General features: G+C 32.6%; 5 protein-coding genes across 9 annotated transcripts in view; 1 reads left to right on the top strand and 4 right to left on the bottom strand.

Annotated features, from left to right (window-relative positions):
* LOC149907916 (insulin-like receptor) overlaps positions 1-4,959 on the top strand; it is a 90,373-nt gene extending 85,414 nt beyond the window's left edge. For 3 of the 4 annotated variants that reach the window (XM_090103032.1, XM_090103031.1, XM_090103034.1), the window contains one exon: positions 842-4,959. In XM_090103032.1, coding sequence (XP_089959158.1) covers positions 842-1,059 — 218 coding nt within the window. In that variant the 3' untranslated portion in view covers positions 1,060-4,959. The remainder of the gene's footprint in view (positions 1-841) is intronic. The other variant, XM_090103033.1, reaches the window with a different exon arrangement.
* A 928-nt stretch (positions 4,960-5,887) lies between these two features.
* Positions 5,888-6,805, bottom strand: LOC149907915 (gamma-glutamylcyclotransferase-like). Its single transcript, XM_090103429.1, has 3 exons — positions 6,680-6,805; positions 6,468-6,601; positions 5,888-6,287 (listed from the first exon to the last, which is right to left on the bottom strand). Exons 1-3 carry the CDS (start codon positions 6,803-6,805, stop codon positions 5,897-5,899), a joined length of 651 nt encoding a protein of 216 aa, XP_089959555.1. The 3' UTR covers positions 5,888-5,896.
* A 36-nt stretch (positions 6,806-6,841) lies between these two features.
* Positions 6,842-7,954, bottom strand: LOC149907914 (gamma-glutamylcyclotransferase-like). 2 transcript variants are annotated; one of them, XM_090103427.1, is made up of 4 exons: positions 7,782-7,954; positions 7,577-7,714; positions 7,370-7,503; positions 6,842-7,263 (listed from the first exon to the last, which is right to left on the bottom strand). In XM_090103427.1, exons 1-4 carry the CDS (start codon positions 7,782-7,784, stop codon positions 6,975-6,977), a joined length of 564 nt encoding a protein of 187 aa, XP_089959553.1. In that variant the 5' UTR covers positions 7,785-7,954; the 3' UTR covers positions 6,842-6,974. The 2 variants fall into 2 exon arrangements, with proteins under 2 accessions (XP_089959553.1, XP_089959554.1); XM_090103428.1 differs by having other exon boundaries at positions 7,577-7,953.
* A 3,062-nt stretch (positions 7,955-11,016) lies between these two features.
* On the bottom strand, positions 11,017-13,374 carry LOC149907913 (glycosaminoglycan xylosylkinase homolog). The gene is made up of 6 exons (XM_090103426.1): positions 12,767-13,374; positions 12,553-12,690; positions 12,220-12,448; positions 11,860-12,055; positions 11,526-11,726; positions 11,017-11,440 (listed from the first exon to the last, which is right to left on the bottom strand). Exons 1-6 carry the CDS (start codon positions 13,064-13,066, stop codon positions 11,230-11,232), a joined length of 1,275 nt encoding a protein of 424 aa, XP_089959552.1. The 5' UTR covers positions 13,067-13,374; the 3' UTR covers positions 11,017-11,229.
* A 975-nt stretch (positions 13,375-14,349) lies between these two features.
* On the bottom strand, positions 14,350-15,471 carry LOC149907912 (gamma-glutamylcyclotransferase-like). Its single transcript, XM_090102663.1, has 4 exons — positions 15,301-15,471; positions 14,997-15,130; positions 14,575-14,740; positions 14,350-14,499 (listed from the first exon to the last, which is right to left on the bottom strand). Exons 1-4 carry the CDS (start codon positions 15,469-15,471, stop codon positions 14,350-14,352), a joined length of 621 nt encoding a protein of 206 aa, XP_089958789.1.
* Positions 15,472-18,132: the final 2,661 nt, after the last annotated feature.

Genomic DNA, 18,132 nt, shown 5'->3' with positions numbered 1-18,132 from the left:
AATGTATATATTAGTTTTGTGAGAATGGCTAATATGTAACGTTAAAAATACATATTTATTTTAATAATACGTACCTACGTATTAACTAGATAACTAGAAATTCATATTATTACTTTCATACTACAACAACCATGCATCCTGAAAAAACAAATGCACATCATAATATTTTTTTTTCTAACGTAAATAAGTGTTAATTAATGTCCCTCTTTACCACCTACATGATATTTTATCATATTTTGTTCCAATACCCAAAATAATTTTAAACAAATCAGTTCACCCAAGTCCTGTTAAAATATGATATCTTTGGTACCAGTAAATGATAACAAATCAGCATTAAATGTGATCAAAATTTTATAATCTTTCATTCTTTTGTCCGCACGATCAAGCCAGACGTTAGTAGTGAGCAGACGACCTCTTAACCGTGAGTATGCGGCCATTGCATGTTCATACAAGCACTTGTTATCATTTTCTGCGACCAAAGACCATTTAGCGTGGTACAGCACTCGTGTATTTCACTAGAATTTGCTGAAATCGTTTTGCATATAACATCACTACTAGTGTACAGATAAAATTTGAGGTTATCTACGACCGGTGCTTCATGCTTAAATAGATTATAGCTAAAACAATTTGTATATACCGCTATTAATAAAGGCTTAAAATTGATTTGATCCCTGGTTTGGCAGTACTTTGCTGAGTTCTATCCAACAATCAAAAGTTCCTGACAGAAAACAACTTAAAAGTAAGAGAGGGGATAAAAAATGACAAACAAGAATAATTATCTATAAAGTTATTATTCCAAGTGTCTAATCGAAGTAGCTTAATGGCGTATATTTTGTTCCAGAAGAAGAGCAAGAGATGCAGGAAGTGAACGTGGGCGCCGTAGCGACAGGCTCCGGCTCCAATCTATTCGGTGTGTCTGGTCGTATCGCGTCCTGGGTTCGAGAACTTTCTTCCCTCCGTTCCCGAACCTCAGATGACGCAGCTGCAGAACCACTGCAGCCGCTACAGCCTGAGCGCAAAGCTGCACCCAACGGCACGCTCTCGCAGCCGCCCTGCTAGCCCTCGCACTCGCGCTCCACGACATGGGAATAGACACGAGTCACTTCTAGTGCTCTATGGATGGAACGCTCGATTGACTCGCAACTGTCACTTCTAGTTTCTATACATCGGTGACTTGGGTCATAGAATTGATCCGTGTTGGGTATGACTTGTATAATGGATTGATACAAGTTGTATCGTGTCAATGGATGGTAAAGAGTAAAATCATATAGCTGTTGTAATTAGGGACAGATATTACTAACTTTAATTTTGACGATTATTTTTTAATGCTGACATACATTCTACAATTATTTTATTTTAATCATATTAATATAATAATTCAAATATTTAATGTTACCCACAAATGATTACTACAATACTAATAAATAATTATGATTATATGACATAAATAATACACTAAGATTAGTCACTATTTGATTTTATTCTTTAGTGATTCCAATTGTATAGACTTTGCATTTCATAATCTTTAAATGTTATCGTCGCTTATAGCATATCGTATATATTCTGACGACATTATGAATGTTATTTAACTGTTACATTTGTTAAACATATGAGCATTTATTATATTTAATCACAAATTTGCACAAAATGGATCTTGTACAGATAAATTTTTCATAAATGCAATATAAGCGACGATGTGAATTATTTTTTAATTAAATTTGTAATTATATAGTTAGGGAATTTTTCGAGAGGAAATGCACCTTATTATGTTTTGTTATAATTTAAGTACAATTTATCGTACCAGCAGTGAAATGATTAAAGTATTCAATGTGTTCTTATCAAATTGCATTTAAAGTACTTTGGAGTTATTGTGAATTTATGGTGATAATTTCTACTTAGGTAGGATGTTGTTTCTTCTAAATCTATGTCGTTTTACTTTCATAATAATTATATTTTGTATTACATAAATTAGTGATGAAATCACACTTTTAGTAAATTTACCTATGGCTTGCCATTACTCCAATGTACTATAATTAATTGTAATATATATATAGATGAAATGCACTGTCTATCCGTGTGTACCGATATCCCAGTGGTAGTGGAGTGCGTTGTATCGCATATTATCTACCTCAAGCCTTCGGCTCTTCGAATCCTAGTTGTAAGCGTAGCTAGTGAAATGCTCGCCGCGTTGTTTAATTTATTTTATACGTACGTTTATATTATACATACATAGGCCGTTATATAGACAGTCTCACACGGGACATAATCCCTCTACAATTCTCATATAAAGTTAATAATGAAATACATAGGTTTATTTTGAGTACAATACGCATAGAAAATTACACTCGTGCGAGACTGTCTGTTTTTATAATTGTACAGGGCTATCTCAAAATATTTATCGCCTATGTTCGAGCAGCTATTGTTTATTTGAATAAGGTTACGTCAGATGCCCTTTATTTAAGGTGTACATTTTTTTGGGTGTCTGATGTAAACTACGGTTAAGTACTAGTTGATTGTTTTTAATGAAGCACAATGCACATGGTTTATTTTAATTAATCCGAAATTTAAAAATCGTATTTTACATATGTATATACATGTAGAGTATATATAGAAATGTTTGCAGGGTAGCCCTGTTCAATACAGCGCTTCTTGGCGCACATTAGTCGAGTGATTGTTTGCGTTGCATGACGCGTCCGTCGCGGAATGGAACTGTTAGTTATCGTGTAAATTGTATAATAAATTCTTGAATCTTCTCTGCATTTATACTAATTGAGATTTAGATTGCAGAGTAGTCTAAATACTGAATAACAAACAAGTTGTAACTTGTTCTCGACGCCGAGTCGTTGGCAGTTCCATATCAGATGGCGCTAGTGTCGCGCGACGACAAACGATGGATCCTATATAGTTTACCTCAGTAACATAGTTGTATCGATGTCATTTATGACGCAGCCTATTACTATTAAGTTTATCGAGTAAGTTGTAAAGTGTGAATAGTTACATAATAAAGTAGGTAAGATCGTGTACAAATTATTTTTATCGATTGTTTCGTCTCACGTTGAACCCGCCCGCGGCGAGGAACTGCCGCTCCGAATATAATACTCACGACTCCTTCTATATCTACACTTGGATGTTAACGTCGTTCATTGCATATCGACAATTATATTTTCAAATCGGATTTAACCACCAAAGACTTTAACTGAAAATTTTAATTTAGTACGTAGAACGGTTTGTAAATACATTATGTATTTAATAGATTATACCTTTATGTCAAAATAATAACTTTTATACGATTGATCGCTGCGTTGTATTACAGTGTAATGTGAAATTGATGTGTTCCGTATCAATTATAATAATGCAATAGATACTAACGCCATTGTTGTTACATAGTCATGTTATATTATCATAATACGATTATATTTTTAGTCTAAAGTATCTGTACTCTATAGCCAAAGTGTAATTCTCAAAACCAATGTATATATTGTGACCAGTGAACTTGTAATCGAAGGAACTTAGTAAAATTACGTTGACATATATATTATTATAAACTACATGTAAAGCATAGAACAATTGCTTTGTATAAACAAATATACAATATTTGAATTTATATTTATAATTCGATTTTTTGTCGTTGTAACATGGTTGAAAACCATTTCGATATTCGTATTTGCCGATGAGAGTGCACTAATCGCGTTCAATACTTAATATCGTACGGACAATTAAATAATATAGTTAAGGCAATGACGAAATGAAAAACCTATTAACGCATATGGAATTTTTATACAGTAGATTTTCTACGGCAACTCGTGTCGTTCGGATAGCTATTTCAATGTAAGTGAAAATGTACGCTAGCGACATAATATTATAATTAAAGTTAATATACATATAATAGGCCAAATTAGTCTCCGATGTACAACAATCCTGGACATTGCACAGTCGTGGTCCAGTGTGTCGACTCGTTAAGGGTAATACCAAGTGCCTTCAGAAATCCAGCCTCGTCGGAGCGCAGGATTGTTGATTGTGAGCACATTACCGCCACGACGCTCGGCAATTCACCTTTGAGTTCTTTTGTATTTTACAGTTACAGTTTATCATTTTTTATGTTAGTCAATAACATCGACTAGGTGTGGGATTTCCCAAATAAGTGTAGTGTAACGAACACCTCGTCAAGTGTTAGCACCACGGGCGATACCGGCCGCTGATGCGAGACCGTAGCTGTAGGATGCACGTTCATGTGTCGTTGTCGAGGGCTCAAGGCACGTTGCATAGCTTTTGTTACTCACTTTAAAGTTATTGTAAACGTTAAAAAATCTTTATTTTTTATATTGCATAGTGCCTTTTGCTCAATTAATGAAATTGTGTATTTGAATGTGTTATGTTGTTTTGTTTGTTTTGTACATTTCTTGTAAAATGTTTAATCGTGTGTATGGTTGACGTCGACACGATCGCTAGGCAGCTGTTCACAGTTCCTCTATAAACGAGCCAGCCGAAGTATTCCATAAGATGATTGTCCAGACGTGTCATTATTGTAACAAGTAAATGTAACAACTTCTTACTAAGAGTAAAACTGGGCAATACGATTGGGGTGACTTCGGCGAAGTCTCGCACAACGTTGCCTCACACAGCGTTCCCTGCGAGCTACAATAGCGACATAATTGAGTTTATTTAAATCAGTATTTATTATTAATTATAATTTTCCACCTGATAAGGCAGTTATACCTCATATTTAGTAACTATTTTCGTAAATTATTGACTGATAAAATAATTTCCATACAATGTGTTCCTCGTGTGATTTGAGTGCGTGTTTTGTATAGTGTGGGGGTAGCGTTGTGCTCTATGCTCAATTTAGATACAATTCACCAAACGTATGATAATGTATAATTTTTATATTTAATTTAATGAGAACCGAGTACCTATTAATAATAATTTTAATATTTATATTAATAAAAGTTACAAAAATTATACTTTCATTTTATTTCTAACGCACCCATAGTTATATATACCTACTAATAAATAATAATTAATATCCTACAGACTGTCTTATATATCGCACTATTATAACAGAGACGGAATCATGTGTATATTTCCTATATACAAATTTTGTCACGAAAATAAAAAATTGGCTTGAATTGTTTCGAGAAAAGGGTAACTTCCATCCTTTTTTCGAAGACCCAGATTCAGGGCCAGGTGTAAGTGAAAGACCGTGCCGCTTTTTTGCTCGACTTGGCTAGATAGACATGCCTGTTGAAAGTAATGGATACAATTCACTGACGAATGCATCATCCTCGTATAGATTACTAGCTATGCCCCACGGTTTTACCCGCATTGCACCGCTCCTGTTGGAGTTAGCGTAATGATATATCCATACTACTTAATATTATAAATTCGAAAGTAACTCTGTCTGTCTGTTACTCAATCACGCCTAAACTACTGAACCAATTTGCATGAAATTTGGTATGGAGATTTTTTGATACCCGAGAAAGGACATAGGCTACCTTTTATTGCGAAATATGTACCACGGGCGAAGCCGGGGTGGACCTCTAGTAGCCTATAAATAGCCTTCCTGGATACATGGGCTATCTAAGTCTAATACCGAAAGAATTTTTCAAATCGGACCAGTAGTTCCTGAGATTAGCGCGTTCAAACAAACAAACTCTTCAGCTTTATAATATTATAGTATCTAGACTATAGATTATCATTAATATATCTATTGATCGAAGCTGTTCAGCTACGGTTTTCGTGTAAATTCATTCAGAAGGATCGAATAGAAAGTAAAATAAAATAACAATAAGTAGAAAAAAGTATACATTATAATGATATTAAAATCATTAAACTGATAAAAACAAAATAAATATAAAAATAAAATCAAATAAAAGACTAATCTATCTGTTAAAATTATTCACTTCTTTTTATTTTTCGCTCTCAGTTCCCTTAAATCTAACTTCAGGGGCTTTCGTGGAATCCTACCAGGTACCCTACACTGACAAGACTTCTGAGTACCATAACATCTCAAAAGGCAAGCCATAAAGAAACAACCTTGTTCGCCGTTATGCTTTATTTTCTTTAAATCATTTATATAATACTCTGGTAGTTTATGTTCTTCTGCGCCCAGGACAATAACTTCCTTATAAGTCCATGAAGGCCATCGCTCTATGGGTATCTCATCATTATCTCCCCTTGGTAGAGGTATAACCAAGTGCTCATAAACAAGGCATTTTAAAACTCCAATGTAAGGAGTTAGAATGTTAACATATTTGAAGTAATAAATATTTTTGTCCACTCCTTCTTGCCTGGCAACAAGTTTTAAACTTGTAAGCAACCTAGGTAAATCATTTATCAATAACTACTAGTAGCTAATTTTCGTAATTAATTACCTAATAGATAGATATATGATCGTATGCCACTATATATAAGTTATGAGATAATTATATGTCGAGCATGATCGTGTTTATATATTTTATTCGACTCACTTATCAAGAGGAGCTTTATTATCAGTGTGCAGTCGCCAGATTACTCCCCAAATATGAGCATTAGCTGTTGGTACTGGTGTGGCTGTTGGACCTCCCCAAAACTTCGAATATTTTATGAAATCAAGTCTGTAATTCTGTTTAATAACACAAGAGCATTTAGTATACTAATTTAACTTCTGAATAAACATAATATTGTATCATTAAAAACTAACATCAAGTCGGCCTATAGAAACAAACTCTGCTGTTGGGTTATTCATATGAATTCTAAAGGTCCATATATTGCTGCCATATGCAAAGTATAAGAATGTGTTTGGTTTAACTACTTCAGATTTTAACATAATAAAACAAGTATATTTTAAAAATATTTATATTAGATAGACATTACATATAAATACATCACCATGACATTTATATAGAAGAATTTTGAGATGTCATTCATAACAGCCTGCATATCACATAAATAAACATTTACAATAACCATAAAAACTCAATAAAAATACTAAGAAATTACATGTTCAATTTTTCTATCATTTTTGGAGATGCTTTTTGTCCATTATGAGGAATTTTCTTAAGTTTAATCAAATACTCTTTTGGTAAATTGCATTCCATTGCTCCTTTCATTATACACTCTAAATATGTAATGGAGGGCCTCCTTTCATTTGGAATTTCCTCATCTTCTTTCCTGGGGGGTGGATTAATTGTCTGTTGGTATGTTCTGCACTGCACTATGGTACCATCAAGTGTCTCAATGTCAACAGTCTTAGGAAAATACCAATTGGTCTCCACACCTTCTTGCCTGAAAAATATGATAGGTCATTTAAATTATATACTGTACCACATGATTATTACATAATGTTTATTGATAATGTTAGCAGAATCATCAAAATGAATTCAATACTGACCAATCTAAGGCAGGCATGTCTTTATTCTGTATTCTCCAGACAGCACCCCAAACATGAGCATTTTCAGTTGGTACAATTGTAGCTGATGATCCTCTCCAGTGATCACTGTACTTTATAAAATCTAATTGATGATTCTAGAAAAGGAAAACATAATCACAATGTAGAAAATACACAACTTTACACTGTCAATCTTATAATTTTACTTACATCCAGCCTGCCAATTCCAAGGAATTCTGCTGAAGGATTATTTATATGGATCCTTTGTTTCAATAAATTGCTTCCGTAAGCAAAATAAAGAAAGGTATCTTTCACAGGTGCGAACATGGTTAAAATATAATGTAATTTCTGTAATATTTCAAGTATTTATAAAAAGTTTTTAACTTTAAATATTTGAAGTTCATTTATCCCATACCATTCTCAATGACAGTTAAAGGTATATAATATATAAAACACTATGATAGTAGTATATAAAACACTAGATAAGAGTTATCAGAGTAAATTGACTATAATTAAATTAACAAATTTGAAATTTCCATACAAGTAATTTTATAATACCTGTTTTGACAATTGACAGAAAAACAGATAAATGTCAAAAATCAAAATTCAAAACCACAGAGTTCAAAACTGTCAAGTATCATTAATACTTAAGTGTGTGGATACAATGTATTGTGACATGAAAATTGAAAATTTTCACAACTCACAACCATCTCTTGTCTCTTGGTAGTAGCAAAAAATTCTCCAAATTATTCAAATTTTTATGGAAATTTGGTATCGGCCCGTTATGCTGGTCTCGTGGACAGAGAAACTCTTCAATCCGTAGGAAACTTCACTTAATTTTCTTCAGTTATAGTCCATTGAATGAGTCCCTCAAAGGGGGGTCTAGAGTGCGTGAGTTAGTAACGTAAGATGTTTCTTCGGAAACATGTCAAGAGTCCCTAGGTAATAAACATACTAAAACCCCGGGACACTAGGAGGAGCCCCGGAGTGGGGGGAGGGGGGAATAGGTCCATTTTTTCATTTTTCGCTCAAATCTCAAAAACGGTACATGTTAGAGAAAAACTTTCAAGGAAAAGTTTAAAGGCCATAAAATTATCTACAAGTTGTACCTAAATCATTTTTTTCTATTCGCAGCCGTTTTCGAGCTACATCCCATGAAAGGTGAAAAATTTGAAAACTTTTTATTTTACCAACTTTTAGGATGCCCGCCTCCTAAACGCCTCCATGGTGGAATTTGGTGTTTTTATCAATGATAGACCTAATTATGAGCAATCTATATGTACCGGTCACAAGTTGCACTTTTGAGTTTTTTGGAAGAAAAAAATAAAAAGATCAAGTTCAGTAACTCAAACTACCCAAATATAATATTTTGACAATCGATTCCTCCTAAAGGCTTCCATGGAGGAATGTGTTTATTTTACCAATTATAGACCTAATTATGAGCAATCTATCTGTACCGGTCACAAGTTGCACTTTTGAGTTTTTTGGAAGAAAAAAAATAAAAAGTTCAAGTATCGTAACTACCCTAATAAAATTAAATTCCCCGTAAACGCCTCCGTGGTGGAATCTGGTATTTTTATCAATGATAGACCTAATTATGAGCAATCTATCTGTACCGGTCACAAGTTGCACATTTGAGTTCTTTGGAAGAAAAAATAAAAAGATCAAGTTCGGTAACTCAAACTACCCTAATATTATAATATTTTGACAATCGATTCCTCCTAAAGGCTTCCATGGAGGAATGTGTTTATTTTACCAATTATAGACCTAATTATGAGCAATCTATCTGTACCGGTCACAAGTTGCACTTTTGAGTTTTTTGGAAGAAAAAAAATAAAAAGTTCAAGTATCGTAACTACCCTAATAAAATTAAATTCCCCGTAAACGCCTCCGTGGTGGAATCTGGTATTTTTATCAATGATAGACCTAATTATGAGCAATCTATCTGTACCGGTCACAAGTTGCACATTTGAATTCTTTGGAAGAAAAAATAAAAAGATCAAGTTCGGTAACTCAAACTACCCTAATATTATAATATTTTGACAATCGATTCCTCCTAAAGGCTTCCATGGAGGAATGTGTTTATTTTACCAATTATAGACCGAATTATGAGCAATCTATCTGTACCGGTCACAAGTTGCACTTTTGAGTTTTTTGGAAGAAAAAAAATAAGAAGTTCAAGTATCGTAACTACCCTAATAAAATTAAATTCCCCGTAAACGCCTCCGTGGTGGAATCTGGTATTTTTATCAATGATAGACCTAATTATGAGCAATCTATCTGTACCGGTCACAAGTTGCACATTTGAGTTCTTTGGAAGAAAAAATAAAAAGATCAAGTTCGGTAACTCAAACTACCCTAATATTATAATATTTTGACAATCGATTCCTCCTAAAGGCTTCCATGGAGGAATGTGTTTATTTTACCAATTATAGACCTAATTATGAGCAATCTATCTGTACCGGTCACAAGTTGCACTTTTGAGTTTTTTGGAAGAAAAAAAATAAAAAGTTCAAGTATCGTAACTACCCTAATAAAATTAAATTCCCCGTAAATGCCTCCGTGGTGGAATCTGGTATTTTTATCAATGATAGACCTAATTATGAGCAATCTATCTGTACCGGTCACAAGTTGCACTTTTGAGTTTTTTGGAAGAAAAAAATAAAAAGATCAAGTTCAGTAACTCAATCTACCCTAATATAATATTTTGACAATCGATTCCTCCTAAAGGCTTCCATGGAGGAATGTGTTTATTTTACCAATTATAGACCTAATTAAGAGCAATCTATCTGTACCGGTCACAAGTTGCACATTTGAGTTTTTTGGAAGAAAAAAATAAAAAGATCAAGTTCGGTAACTCAAACTACCCTAATATTATAATATTTTGACAATCGATTCCTCCTAAAGGCTTCCATGGAGGAATGTGTTTATTTTACCTATTATAGACCGAATTAAGAGCAATCTATCAGTACCGGTCACAAGTTGCACATTTGAGTTTTTTGGAAGAAAGAAATATTTTTTGATCGATTGATGTGAATGGGGAATTGTTTGAGCAAAAATCATATTTTACTGCGTGTAACTCAGAAACGGTAGGATATAGGAAAAAATGATTTAGGTACAACTTGTAGATAATTTTATGGCCTTTCAACTTTTCCTTGAAAGTTTTTCTCTAACATGTACCGTTTTTGAGATTTAAGCGAAAAATAAAAAAAATGGACCCATTCCCCCCTCCCCCCACTCCGGGGCTCCTCCTAGTGTCCCGGGGTTTTAGTATGTTTATTACCCAGGGACTCTTGACATGTTTCCGAAGAAACATCTTACGTTACTAACTCACGCACTCTAGAACTTTTTATTCAATGGACTATTAGTGCAGTGTGCGATTATTTCACGATTGCTTTATTAATTATTATTAACTTATAACTTTTCAGTTTAAGTATTATTATCTGTGATTTGAGGAATAGAAATGGTTAATTTCACAACCAGGGCCAGCCAACAAATCCGTGTAGCACCGTAGTAATTTAAGTACGAACAACAAACTGAAAAGAGAAAAAAAATAACAGGTAGCGCTTGATCTGTTCCATAGGTTTATACTAAGGTTTATACACACATGGATGGATGGACATGGATAAAATTAAAGAAATATATTTTTATAAGATTTTAATTTCCAATTGCTTATAACAAATAAATAAAAAATTCATATTTCTGTGTAACATTCATTCATTGGTTATATAAAATATATACTTTTTGTAATGGTAGGTATGTCAAAATAGTGATTAACTTTCAACAAAATTACTATAGCACTACAAATACTAATTATGATCTACATATTTAAAAAATAAATTATATGGGTACATGTAGAAAAGTTAAAAACCATTTTTAAAAACTTTAGAACTGCCATATCGTCCTATGCAATATTGAACAGTAGCATATATTTTTAATAATCTCCGCTCCACTGCTCTGAAATGTTCTTCAGTTGCTAACTTATGGCCTTGAAAAGCTGATAGAATTTTTACTGTTTCTGTCAAACTACCGCCTGAAATAATTTCTAGGTGTTGCCAGGTTGAAGATGCCAAACTGAAAAAGAAAAACCAAATGATTATTGATGATAGAAAAAAAAATATTTTCTATGATAAATAAATTAAAATGCAAACATCCTTACATGCAGCACTGATAAAGTGGAGCTAATATATCCAGTTCATCAACTAAAGGATTACCAAGACCTTTTCCATTATCTAATAAAATAATTTGCTCTTTATACACTTCATATCTATGTCTATCGCCATTTTGAATAAGAAAGTAAAAAATGGCAACATCAATGAGATTAAGAAGCCTTTTTGTGCTCAATGTTCCTCTTACTTTCCTGAAAAAATGGTTTAGTTTAGCATATATTATTTAGTACTGGCGATTAAGACTTAGAATGTAGTGATTTTTTCTTGGAAACATATTATTGTTTTTTTAACTTATTAATTTTTTATTAAATGTTTCATACTTACGTACAAAAGTCATTGTCGGTTTCCCATTCCATTTTTTTGCTACTGTATGATCTCCTCCACGGAGACTTGTATACTTTAAATGTTTTGTCTAAAAAGAGTATTGCTGCTCCTTCTACTTGTCCCTTACTGTCAGGACATACTGTTTCATTCACTTTACAATAAAAGCATTTTCCATAAATACATAATGCTCCATTATCTATAAAAAAAAATTGATAATAAGCAATTTATTTAAGGAATGGAATTATTCACACAACTTATTTGAACTTAAAAAGAACATATAGAAGTAGATTTTTTAACATTCATCATTAAATCTTGGTATGAAACTGAGAATAAATTTTCTAGTATCTGATTAAATATTACCATTTTTTACCATAGTTCTCCTTAAACCTGATGTAGCAACTGGCACAATATCCTTATCCAAATGTATGTGACGAATTACTGATGGTGCAATCCATTTAAAGTTTAAAACCATGGCCAGGTAGTATGCAAATACTTCCGAGTTGTGCCGGTCAAACCCCGCATAGATATTTCCTTTGATTACATGATCTAAGTTATATCTCTTTGGTTTAAAGTACACTTTTTGTTTACCCTAAAAAATACATATAAGATAATTTTATTAGTAAGCTGTGAATAATATAACTGATCCATTTAAGATTCTTATTACAGTTTTAATAAACAAAGAGTAGAGCATACCTCTATGAGAAGTAAAAGCTTTAACTGGGTTCCTTTGAGCGCATTATCCACCAATGCTATCTGTGAGGACTGCAAAGCATGTAATATCTTGCCGCCAACACCATTCTCATGAGGGAATAGTGATTGATTACTGATCCACTGAAATGTGATAAATTATCACATTAGAATGTATATTATCATCAATGCAATTTCACTCAATATAAATAATACTCACTTTATCAGTTTCATCCCAAACAGATGCTGGATTGTCATTTTTGCTTGAATTAAATGAACTTACTAGTGATTTTTGTATTTTAATAAACTTTGAGTTCTTTATCTTATATTGGCTTGGCAAATAATTAAGATATTCATATATATCTTTAAAAACATTAGATGTCAGGTCAAACCTAAGGTTGGGTACGTTGAACTTTGGGGATTTTCGGTCAATTGTATTTAGTGTATAGAAAAAATAAATGTTGAGGATAACAAGGGCAAGCAAAAATACAGAAAAGCTGAACGCATAATTTAATGACATTGTGTTTTCTCATGAATATACTTCCATGGTCACATTGTAAACTCTCACCTCTTTAAACTCGATAGGTCGCAAAATACCTACATATTACATTTTTTTATAAAGGATCTTTTAGGATAATCTTGATCTCAATTTATATAATTAATTGCAAGTTAATAAACAATGTTTCTGATAAATTTAGTGTTCATATCTATACATGAAGTAAAAAGATAATTACTTATGAACACATGTATTAAATGTAAATATTGTTAAAAAGTTTATTTATTTGTTTTATGTTTAAAATTTCTATTTATAAACTATAACCTCAAAATAAAAATGTCAATTGTCATTTTTGATTTGGAAAAGTTGACATATTTTGTCATTGTCATACAAGTTTTTTTTTTTTAAATCAGACAATGGATACTTGTTGTTTTATTTAGGTTACAATCAGTGTTGCAATATTACCAACATATACAAATTACAAAGATGATAGGTACTTAATATTATAAGTGTGTAATACTATATTATAACGTAAGCCTTTGGGGTATATTTTATAAATAATTTATATCATTGCTTTCTTGTATGCCGTATATAAGTCCCATACTATATTATAATGTCAGCCGCCTATCCCTATGAATAGTAGGCTCCGATCTGCACATAGCTACACCACTCGTGATTATCCACAGCACGCGTCCTTATCACACATCTATAGTGTGTCTATAGCACGCATCCTTCCATATCAAAAATGTATCTTATATGAATCCGTATCCACCAGTCCTAAGCTATAAGCATCAATTAATATGATTGGTGGATATGAAACGCATCTACATTTTACAGTTCCGTAGGCTAACGTAGCATAGTACATCTCCAATGGAAAGGCACCCTTTATATTTTATGCGTTTGGCAATATATTTAAATCCATCGAATTAAGTTCACCTTTATAATCCAAAAAAGGATGAGATGCCATTATTGGCATTAAAAAACTAAGCAACACCGCGCCGCTACCTCTCGCCGCCTGATATTAAAATATGTACTCGGGCCACTTTCGGGCCATATATTTAACAAACAAACAAACAAAAATACTTTATTATGCACCACAGAGAAAAGTACAAATAAGGACACAATACATTAGTTAATAAAAGAGCACAACAGGCGGTCTTATCGCTCAGACAGCGATCTCTTCCAGACAACCTGGTGGACAAGGAGACGCAGTGCAAAAGTAATAAAAAACAGGGCAAAGTGCACTAAGAACAGAAAAAAAAAATATTATTAATAGTAAAAAAAAATCTGGGTACAAATCTACTTTATTACATATTTTGTACATGTGTTGTATTAAACGGATAACCAAGCTGTTTTCGTAAACTTACAACTGCAATTTGTCCATTTGTGGGAAATGTATAAATGTATCCTATGTAGTGAGCAGGAAGACCGCATTGGTACGCACCTAATGCTATAACCTAAAAATTAAACGATAAGTAAAAGTCTAATTAATCATTCCATTATTGTATAAATTTATAAATTTCAATTGTAACCTGTAAGTATGTGTTGCTAGGTCGTCTTTCAGGAGGTAAGTTTTCTGGAGAAACCACGGGAGGGTTGTTTATTAGCTGGTATGTGCGAGCGGTTACTTCATGACCCTCGGGTGTAAGAACTTTCACATACTTTGGATAATATAGTCCTTGATGCACACCTTCTTGGCTAGTTTAATATATGAAATAAATAATTCAGCTTCCTTTATTAAAATGTTACTAAAACGTGATTAACTAGCTATGCAACTTTCGATATGTACCAAGTAGGTACCAACCAATTTTAATTAAAAGGCTTAACCATATCTAAGCTAGCTATTAGGTAGGTACTTGATGTCCAATGTTTACTATGAACTATTTTCATTTAATGCTAGTTTTTAAAGTCTTTATATAACTCGTTATTGAATAAGCATGTAAAGAAAAGTTACCCATCTAGAGCTGCGATCTCGCTGATATCAATTGCCCAAATAGCTCCCCACACGTCACTTCGAAAATGTTCTGCGATGGTGGCAACTGCTCCACGCCAATTAGCCAAATATTTATCGAAATCTAATCTGTAATGCTACAAAAAACGGCTTCATGAAATTTTATATAATACGAAGACAGTCTTGGAAGGTCTTAGAAGTATAACTCATATAAATTTTATTAGCTTTTTATCCGTTTTTTTTAAATCACCGCCTAATTTAACTTACTGGCAGCTTATGAGAAAGAAATATACTAAATTGCACTTACTGGTAATTTTGCTGGCGTTATAAAGACAGCAGACGGGGAATTTATCCGCATTCTTCTATCCAAGAGGTTACTGCCGTATGCGAAATAAAGGAACTTTCTTTCATGCTGAGAAAAATTGCATGTGCTCAGTAGAACATTAGAAAGTATTAAAAATAATAGTATAAGTTGCATTGTCGCGTTACATGTGTAAAGATTAAAATTGAAATGGTGTAACTAGCATGAACAATGTTGTAGCTGCGTATAAATCATATTTTGATAACAATCGTAATCTAACAATGGCATCGTTGAGACTATTGAAATTATATTTCATCTGATTAAAACTAAATATTAGAGATCTGTACTGGAAGGGTAAAAATGCTATAGGTACCTACCTACCTTATTTGCATAATATACAGTTTATATGTAGCACATGGCTGATGGCACTTATTCACATCTGTTTGAAGTTGAAAAGTAGAGGAAGTTTATACTTATGTAAATATCTTATGTACGAGGCTTGCTGCTATTGCTTCACGTATACCAGATTTCGGTCGCCACCAGAGCGATGCATAAATTTCAATATTTGACAAACACATCAACATTATCAGCAACAAATTTGAAGCTATTGCAGATCCTTTAGCATCCGTATGTAATTAAATTTTCACTTACACGATTTGCTTATTTTTTCAAAGACAAAGGATGTGAAAAACGTACAATATTATTATTAGCTAAAGAGTTTGTTTGTATGTTGCGCGATAATCTCGGATACAAAAGGTCCGATTTGAAAAATTATTTCACTTTAACATATGTATTGTGGATATATGTAAATAACATTTATCGTGGATAGCTATATAATAATAAATCATCACGCTTAGATCAATAGTAGCATGCAGGTAAAGCGATAATATGCGAAACCTTCACAAAAACTCTGAGCAAAATTACATTGTGCTGTGACAACATACTTAATATTTTGTATATCAAGACGCTGCGCCGCATGCACGCGACAACAAGCACACTTGTTTGTCCCCGATACTAACGTGATTACGTCCAATCAGCAGTGTCGTCGCCCTAATTGGGCGCACCCGTTGCGAGGGCGGGCTTTTTTAACAGCTTATACAAACACGCTTTACGCCAAGCTTCAGCGCTGCCTTGAAACCCTTCGCAGACTGCCCTATTTGCTTTCGATAAGCCTTCATTGTATATTCATCGCTTTTGTCTTGCTGATGATTTGCAATGTGTGTTATTGTATACCTACATATTGTAATCATAATATGCTTTAAGAGACTATACTCTGTCCATTATATTATTTGCTTTTTGACAGCTTCACGCCTATGTTTAATTGTATTGTCTATGTTAAAATGTCATACAAATAATTATCGTACTTCATGGACAGGTCCCACCCACTTAGTGATGCCTACACAGAATTAATCAATGATGGGTCGATAGATTAAAATAATCGATAGAAATACTCTGTAAAATATATCCGATGCAGAAAAACTCTTCTATTATGTTATATAATTTAAACGTAAAGACAACCAAATTGTAAGATAGAAACCAATAAATAATAAAATATTAGTTTAGTTTAGTTTTAACATACAATGCATAGATATGTGGTCTTATTATTACATATCTTATTAGTACGTTTACGTTGTAATTATTATTTACGTTCCTGATTCGATTTATGATAATATTTTGAATTTATAATTGAAATGGTATCACAATCGATAATCTTTTGAACATCACTTCTGGTATCACCCGTCGAGCTGTCAAAAAGCAATTCTTATAGTGGACAGACTATAGGAAACGTTTTTTTTAAGTTCGCTTCAAACACTTTATAGAAAGAACGATTGAAGATTTATTCAAAGCCAAAACAAACATTTATTTATCATCGGAATAACAAAAACTGAATCTGAAAGTTTCAGCTTTTCTTTTAATTCTAGTAATAAATGTAAAAGATTAATTAGGAAAATTGTCACGGAAAGTTGATCTGAAATTTCATTGCATTCTTATATTATGCACTGTGTAGTAGGTATTCTATTTTAGCTTGTAATTTTTTTATTCTTACGGTTTATTTTTGAAATTTAATTTTAAATTACTGCGGAGGTTTTTTTATTTTTATTTAGGTATTAAATTAGTATGAGAATGATACTCCAAGTTCGCAGTGGACGACCATTAACAACATTTAAACGCAGGGTGTGCATGACTGCGGGTAACCGCCATCAATCAACGTTGGAAATGTAATAATAATTTCTCTGCACAAAATATTTTATTCAGAAACAGGGAAGCGATCCTTGTAAATTGTTGATTTCTGTTTTTATTATGCGAAGATCGGATAAAGTTGACTGTTGAGAAATCATAATGTGAACATATTTTACTTAATTTTAAAAAGAAGGATACCTACTTAATAAATACTTAAGTACTTACGAAATAAATTGGCGAAATAAAAAAGTGACTTTTTTTATTGGTTACGTTAATATTTTATTAAGAACGCAACTATGAACAAAGATTGTATTATAAAATTACACTTATAAGTATGTATAGGGAAATATCGATAATAATAGAATTATATTTACAAGATATATCTACCATTTAAATAATAATTGTACTGCTAGTACATAGTAATAAGCTATAATAATAATTATCATTAATAATACTAAGAGATGTTAGACAAACGAGATCTATTTCCCAACTCAGCATTCGAACACTTATCACAGTTTTATTCATTTACAAGTATTTTAATTTATTTGGTCAATCGTCCATTGGTATCTACAAAGAATTAGAAATTTTACTCGTTCTCAAAAAGAAGTTACAAGTCAAGATTCAGAAAATGTATTTACGAGAGTTACTGTCATCTTC

Source organism: Colias eurytheme, chromosome 6 (assembly GCF_061535395.1).
Source record: "Colias eurytheme isolate Ceu_HAF_F1 chromosome 6, ilColEury1 Martin Lab GWU primary, whole genome shotgun sequence".
In the NCBI taxonomy this organism is placed as follows: Eukaryota; Metazoa; Arthropoda; class Insecta; order Lepidoptera; family Pieridae; genus Colias; species Colias eurytheme.
The sequence above is the reverse complement of the archived record's forward strand: the minus strand, read 5'-3'. Positions and strand labels throughout refer to the sequence as shown.